This window comes from Merops nubicus, unplaced genomic scaffold, assembly GCF_000691845.1.
Source record: "Merops nubicus isolate BGI_N331 unplaced genomic scaffold, ASM69184v1 scaffold7677, whole genome shotgun sequence".
Classification (NCBI taxonomy): Eukaryota; Metazoa; Chordata; class Aves; order Coraciiformes; family Meropidae; genus Merops; species Merops nubicus.
In genome coordinates, this window is record NW_008620910.1 from 16004 (window position 1) to 24290 (window position 8287).

Here is an 8287-nt window from a genome sequence, read left to right on the forward strand (position 1 = left end):
TTTCTTAATTTCAGAAAAAAAAAATCAATAATATTTGCCAGGAGGCACAGTTAAGATCCATAAATTATTCAGTGCTACATCAGTTGTCTCCAGTGTTTCTTAATAAAGGATTTGGAAAAATGAAGAAATTACATGTAGGTGGACCTGTCTTCTAAAATAAGTCCACTGAAATGACAAAAGGATGAGACTACAGAAGTTCAGGTGGAATACAGAAAATTTACTTTTATTTTCACAGAGATGGTTGTGCAGCCATCTTTGACAGTTTTCAAGAACCAGTTAGATAAAGCTGTGAGCAACATGGTATGGTCCTATAGCTGACCACCATTTGCACAGGTGTTTGGATTAGTGGACCTGCTGAGGCCCCTTCCTGGCTGAATTCTGTGATTCTATGAAAATAATCACCGATACTTTATTTTGTAACACTATGCAAGTATTTCCTAGTTGACAGAAGGACAACAGATATTTATGTTGAGATACTTTTGATCCTGGGATTTCATAAGCTGTTTATACTTTTCATGTTTTTTCAGATGTGATTGATTGTGGCCAGTGTAAGTTAAGGATACTTCAGTTCCTATTTTGTTACATTTCAGCAGTTTGAATATTCTGTTGTTTAGCCACTTGTTTGGTTTTTGGTCGCTTACCATTTGTGAATATGGACGAGTACACAAATTTCAGAAATCTGCTTTTTCATCTGTTTAGCCTCTGCGCCGCCCTGACTCCTCTGATGACCGCTATGTGATGACCAAACATGCTGCTATATATCCAACAGAGGAGGAACTTCAAGCAGTCCAAAAAATTGTTTCTATTACTGAGCGTGCTTTGAAACTTGTTTCTGACAGCATGAGTGAGCAGGAGAAAGGCAAGAACAAAGAGGGAGATGACAAAAAAGACAGCGGTAAAGACAGGTATTTTTTTTAATTACTTTCAAAGGATTTCATTATTCATTTCTGAAGTTTCTCCCTACGCTGACACCAGTGCTTCCAGGGATCCTCTTCTCTGCGTTTTAATACGGTGTATGTCACTGTGGCCTCAAAAGTCTGTGGAATATTCATCTTTTATATTGCAGTCGTCTATCTCCAGAACTAGTTTTAAGGTTTTTATATTATTTTAAATGCAACTTTTAACTATGATTCACAGAGCTTTGAAAGGAGTTTTACGGGTAGGCGTTTTGGCGAAAGGTTTGCTGCTCCGTGGAGACCGAAATGTCAATCTTGTTCTGTTATGTGCTGAAAAGCCTTCAAAGACGTTACTCAGTCGTATTGCTGAAAGTCTTCCCAAACAACTTGCAGTAAGTAGAATTTAGATTTTTTTTTTTATTTGAATTTTTGTAAAAATACTGTAAAAGAAATGTGTCAAGTCAAATGTCTGCACGGCTCACTGTGCTGTTTCACAGCTTAGGTTCAGTTGCTTCCCGTTTTCTGTGTGTTTCCATCTGAATTCAGGGATAATGCTGTATGGTTCGCTTTGTTTGTATTGTGTCCATACAAGTGTTGAGGTGTTTTCACTAGCAGTGTAGTTATCAGTCATCATTTATATAGATTTCATTTAATTGGGAAATTGAACTGGACAGGAGAAATACTATGTCTAGTTGCCAGCAGCAACAGTGGTAATTTGTGCAGTGGTTTAGGAAGCTTATCGCCTGAAGGCCAAAGTTCTCCAGTAATGCCAGTCTGTTTGTACTTGAAACTTGTTTCCAGTTTGTATGTGTTAGTGCTTTGTAGTTCCAGTATTAGTTAGCTAAGTCTTGTGTTGCTGTGTTTGTTGTTTTTGTTTTGGTTTTGTTTTTTAATTTGGCCCTATTTTTAATAAAGTACATGCTGTCTTAGACTGTTGAGAATTCACATAAAGCATTTGCTGTATACATGGAATTTGTAATACTAATATATAGATATTATACATCATTTATTCCACAGGAAATGAAAGTGTAGAATCAAGTTTCTGCTTTCTGCTGAGGAAAGCCTGCCCACCAGTATTCTTGAATGCTTGTCACAGCATTAGTATTTCAATACTGTCTGGTGAAACGTTTGGCATAATCAGGTTGGAGTGGTAGAAGCTTTAGCAGGATCAGATTAATTAGAAAATAATGTTGGGTTTGCTCTTGTTTGAACTGATGGAACAGAAGAAGATTTTAGAACTATACATCTTGGTCTGGCTTTCTGGAGCCTGATCCTCTTGTTTGTGGAAGAAGGTCACAGAGGTGCTTGCAGCTTCCTTTTTGAGGGTGTTAGAATTACTTAAGCCTAGTTGCAAGAACTAGTTCAGAATAACCAGTTTGTTGGTTACTTGAACCATTTTTTCCCTGGTGCTTATCTTGCCCTTTGTTCTTAGCATGTTGTGACAGCCAAGTATAGAACATACCTAGTGGTACCCATCCTGTAATTGTGAGCTTTCAAGGAAAGCTACCACATCTGTCTGCTTTTTAAAGGCTCCTGTGTTCAAACGAGAAACATGTCCAGCTGACATTTTAAATGGTGCTGAGGCTTTTTTCTCAAACACTGTTAAGGTTCTTGTTATATAACTTAACTTGTATGTGAATTTCCTTTCCGAGTAGGTTTCTTTTTCTTTTACATACTTGGTGAGTGTTGTGTATTTTCACTAATGGTTTGTGAGCAGTATGCAAGTCCACATATATATGTTTCTTTGGATGTACAGATGTCTGCTTCATGTAAGTATATTGTGTTTCTGTCTTTCTGGTAAAAAGGCTATGTTGAAATCCGTTTTCTTCCACATAATTTTATTTGCCACATACTAACAGCAGTTTCTGTCTCTCAAAATTTAGGTGATAAGTCCTGAAAAATACGATATCAAGTGTGCATTCCCAGAAGCAGCAATTATTTTAAATTCATGTGTGGAACCCAAAATGCAAGTTACTATCACACTGACATCTCCGATCATTCGTGAGGAGAGCATGAGGGATGGAGGTTGGGAAGCTGTTAAAGATGTTCCTTTCTTTCTCGACCGTTTATTTTATGTTTACCTGTTCTGCTTAAGATGGCGTTAAGGTCCTGGAAGGCAACATGCTGGCACGTGTATTTGATCGAAACTTTGTTTTTCAACAACCAGTCTCAGCAGAGAACAGTTGGTTAAAACACATGATTGTATGATGCATTTATTTCATTTTTTAAATTCCTACCTTTATGTCCAACCTCAGGTTTCTGGAAAAGGTACAAACTTGACTATTTTTTCCTTTCTTCTGTGTGGAAAACTTGAGTATTTAATAGCAAGTGGCTATAAACTGGGTTTTTTTATGGTTTCAGAAAATTAAATCACAGGGTTTGGGGTTTAAAGTGGATCAGTATTACCATCACTTACACATTCCAAATAGCATCACTTAAAATGCACTTTTATAATACTTTTGATGGTAACACGTTCTTGTAACTTTAAAAGACCATGCCATTTTTTCCAGCTCTCTGAGGTTGTTTTTTTGGTCTGGAGTGGTTTTTTGAGTATATTTAGGCTCCTGGTATTACAATTAGTCTTCTATCCAAGTGGCAAACCCAGACCAGTACAATAAGCAATGGCTTTGTCATGGAGCTGAAGCAGAAGGCGGAGCTTGTAAATCAATTTATGTTTCTGAAGTCCACAGTTTCTCTGGTGCCAGCAGTGTTGCTTTAGGGTCTGTTCTGTAACACTTTCAAAGCTCCAAAAGCTTTTAAGCCAACAAGCATGATTAATGTCTGCAGTACATTGGTTCTTTTTGTTTACGGGTCAGATAAAATTAACTTTTGTTTCCTTTTAATCCTGTATTTTCATAGTTGAAAAGACATAATGGCAGACAGGGTTCTGGTGTTTGACAGTGAACCTACAAATAGTAAATCTGAGGCTGTCTTAACACTTCTTATATGTAGGTTGGAGAAAAATTGTATGTGTGTATGTATACATGTGCTTGTGTATATACGTATTTATATAAGCCACAGAGGTTTTTTTTACTTCATTTCATCATTACATGTCCTCTAAAATACTTGAGGGTTCTATATTGCATTAGTAAATGTCCTGTAACTGGCCAGTGCATTGTAAGCAAGCTGTGTTAACAAAGTCATCCTACATAATCGGAAAGAAAAATTTCAAGATGCATTCTGTGGTTTGGATGACTTCTGAAGAGTCTTTATGAGTGCTTTGTACATGATTTTTAAGCTATACATATTATTCCTAGCGATAAAGGCTTTGTACGTGTACTGTCACACCCAACCAACCTGACTTACTCTTTGACAATCTAAGTGTAGCATGACTCTTTGGTTTCAAAAAAAAAACCCATGTTTACGTATTATTTAAGTTTACTTATAAGTAAACTTACTTACAGTTTATTTACTTAAGAATACTTTAACTTAAAAGATTTGATTATTAAATTAATTAACCATTAAATTAAGTTAACCTTAGACACCATGCCTATTTCTTAATGTGCTATGCAGAAGTGCAATATTGATTCCTGTTACAATACTTAATTTCATTTAAGAGATTTCTGGCCTAAAATCCTACAATATGGACTAAAAATACAATAAAATTCAAACTCCTACCATCAATCCCTTAATTTATGCCACCTAAAGGAAACAAATCTGTATTTTTGTCTGACCCACACTTGAATTAAAATGATCATTGTGAGTTTATTCACTGCTGAATGCAGTGCTGCCTCTAGGCAAGCAAAATCAAGTTAGATTTCTCTTCAAGACACTGAGCAGCATAAAATGGATGTGCAGAAAAGATCACTTTTGAAACTAGAGCAAACAGAAGACTGAATTGCAAATTATTGCAGCAAAGGAGGCCTTATTACGAAGACTGCCACTTATTTGCTGCAGAGTAACAGTATGTGTTTGTGTTTTTTCCTACTGCAGATTCTCATGCTCTGTGTCTTACAATGGTTTAAAGTTCTCATTTTTTTTTTAGCCCGCTTGGGGAGCTAGTTCAGGTGATTAAGGAAGGCTTTACCGGAAGAACCAGTTTGAGTAAAGACGTGACTGAGACTCGCACGTGGAGTAGAATCATGTGTGATGTGTAATAATCCCATTACGTGATAAAAGGCTAAAAAAAAAACCACACAGTGCAACGAAATTGTTCACCGCATAGCTACTGTTTCTTACAGTGTTGTGCATTTGACAGTTGACCGAATCCGAGCGACTCAAAGCGCTCTAACCCCCGCTGTGGAGCCTCTCCCTCAGCACAGAGTGTCCGTCCGCCCTGCAGACGCGGATGCCTGTGCGCGCGTGTCCTCTCCACCGTAGCTCACAGCCCCGGTCCAAAGCCTTCTAGCAGAGGGACTTGATTCCTGTCAGGGGTTGCTGCCAAGACATCGGAAGGATTTTTGACCAAGGTTTTCTAAAGCTCAGTGTCACACCTGCCATGCTTTACAAAGGAGGGGGTTTGGATGCATAGTCCTAGCATCTACTGTTACTTTGTGTTTGTTTGGTTTTTCCCTTTTTTTTTTTTTTCTTTTTGTCTTTGTCTCTCTCTTAGAATTAAGCAGTGTTCACACTAGTCTTGAAATAGCTGACTGGGTAAAATCTATTTCACGTAATAAAACTTACCAAAATTTATATACCTGTTTAATTTTAATGAAGAGGTAGTGTGGACACAGCATGTCTAACTGAAGATTAACCCCTTATATTTAGGCTAGTATTAAATCAATTTATATAGGGTAAGAATTCGTGCCTGTGTTTTGTAAATTAATTCATTTTTTTGCTGTAGCTTAACAGGGCGGTAGGTTAGGCATTTACATTTAGTTAAATAGTCTTTAAGGGGTTAATCCTAAAATGTGAAACTGATGCAAAAATCCACAGATTGAATATTACAAGTTCCCTTGATACATTTTTCAGTCAATGTGTACTCAGTGCAGTAGGTGCCTTACACCTTCTGACTTTTAGAGTCTTAAAATTTTAAAGGGTGTTCATAGAATATCTATTAGCAGCACATTTTATATCAACATTCCCTGCACTGAGATTCTCTTCTGTGCATTTAGGGTCTAAAATTATTTTCCAAATTGGATTTTTTTTCAGAGCTAGAAGTAATTGGAGTTTCAAATTATGTAATGAATTACTGTGCTAAAAGTTTGCACAGTATCACCTATTGTGTATTAGTTTTAGAAGAATGTAAGTAATTGACTGATTAGGTTACTAGGGCAAACAACTCATATTTTTATTTTTAATTTCTTCACCTTGCTTTGCCCCTCTTTTCTTGCCTGTGGGCTTTCTCTAAATGTACCTCTTGTCTCTTATATCCAGGTTGTACTCATTTCATCAGTTACCTTACCTGGCAGCTCTCTTTTATAGGTTAGGCTTGGTTTTTGGTTGTTTTTGTTTTATTTTAAAGGAAATACCACTTTCAATGTCTACATTTGCTCTAAATGCCTTGTTAGTGCAGATTTTCATCTTTCCACTTTAAAATATCGTCCATAAGATTTAATATTTGTGTGAGAAGACATGTGTTCTTCTCAGCTTCATTCTTGTTTTGAAATCTCCCCCTTTTAGCCCTGTGCAGAGAAACGGGACTATCCTACAAAAATGCTTAAATCTGAATGTAGTAGTACTTCAGATTAAAGTTAACTATTATATTGCAAATTTGTACCACTATATTCATTCATGGCTTTTTAGCTCTCTCTACAGGAAAATATCCTGCTAGCTATTTTAAATTTGTGTAACATACATGGTTTCAGAGCAAGCTCTCTGCAGCATCTCTAAAAGCTCATGCTCCCTCCCTCACTCCAATTTACTAAATTTATATCTTGCTGGTGTGTCACCAGTTAGAATATGAATATACTTCACTACTAGTCGCAATAGCTTTTTTCATTATTAGTAAAACAACTTTTAAACATGATCACTACATTATATCTGTGCAATTTTTAAGTAACCTGAAGATAGCATTTCACACTGGTCAGTGGTTCCAGTTCCACTGATTAAACCACTTCCAAAAGTGGCTGTGGTCTCAGTGGTTTTGGTAACAAAGCAATCAGCTTGGTAACTGAATCCTTTTCTGAACATTTAAACATAAAAGATCTCTCCTATGTTTTCTATCTTTCAGACATTCTGCTTTGTTTTTTAAACTATTCCTTGCTTTTCTTTTTCCTTTTGAATCTAAAGTAAAGCAGTCCTTTGAAACTTAAGTAAAGCTGTCCCTTTTTTAGATCCTTCCATGCATTCTAAAAGATATAGGAGCACATATCTAATGGGCTGAGGAATTTTTTTAATACAAGTAGGTTAGAGGGTACTAGAAAGTAATGGAAGTCTGTAATATTCAAGAATATTTCGCATTCTACTAGTCAGGTTTTTAAAGCAAAACAAAATTCAGGTTTAAACAGTGATAAAAAGAACATAACTACTAAACAACTAGTGCTTTTAAGATTTGTTATACTTAGTTTTTCTTTTAAGAGAAGGTCCAAAATAACATGTGACAATTAAAATTGATAAGGAACTAAGTTTGAACGTTTCTACTTGGTTAAAGTGGATTTTTGTGTTCCTTCTGTCCTGTGTTATCTGTGCTGGTGCACTGTGTCCAACCATCCTTCCTTCAGTATTTAATTTTAGGGGAAACGTGTTTTTCCGGTGTTAGCTTAAATAAATAAGTACTACCCATTGCATAATCCGCAATGCCTTTGAAAATAACATCAGAGCTGAAGTGTAATATGCTCTTGATCTTCATACCGGGTCGATGCCCAAATCCTGATTGAATGGCTTTTGTTGAACCTGTACATTTGCTGTTCAAGGGTTGAAACTTCAAATGGCATGTGTGACATTGAAGCTACTTTAAGGAAGTGTCTTGCTCACCTGGTCAAACACCCATTCCTCACTGCATTTTGCCAATTCAATCCATTTTAGATGTAACCTCGGGTATGGTGAAAGACCCACCGGACGTCTTGGACAGGCAAAAATGCCTTGACGCTCTGGCTGCTCTACGCCACGCTAAGTGGTTCCAGGTTCGGAACATCATTTTACTTTCTTCGTGTAGCCTTATGAGGGATTAGTTCCGTTGCAATATGAATGTTTAATTGTGTGAAAACACTCGGCATTGTTCACGATAATAATGCTTAACATTGCGTTTGGTCCCTAAATTTAAATGTAGAAGATGGAGTACGGAGGAACTGCTTCATGCAGTTGTTGCTCATCTGGCGTGATTTTTTTTTCTGGTTATTGAGAAGGCGATGTTGGAAGCTTGACTCGCTTGGGGTGGTCATATGTCGTATATTTGTTATATATTCCATAAGGCTGCAGAGTAACTTTGCTTTAAATAAAGGAATACGTGTTTAAAGCTTTGTGTTTAGATTTAAGACTTTTTCTCCTATTTCTTTAAGTGCATTAAGTGT

The 8287-nt window shown here is 36.6% G+C and overlaps 1 protein-coding gene across 1 annotated transcript in view; it reads left to right on the plus strand.

The window, feature by feature from the left end:
• LOC103776735 (zinc finger RNA-binding protein-like) overlaps positions 1 to 8287 on the plus strand; it is a gene marked incomplete at its 5' end in the record, with an annotated part of 25011 nt that overhangs the window by 11721 nt on the left and 5003 nt on the right. Inside the window, 4 exon segments of the mRNA XM_008944259.1 lie at positions 698 to 905; positions 1138 to 1288; positions 2780 to 2921; positions 7803 to 7900. Coding sequence (XP_008942507.1) covers positions 698 to 905; positions 1138 to 1288; positions 2780 to 2921; positions 7803 to 7900 — 599 coding nt within the window.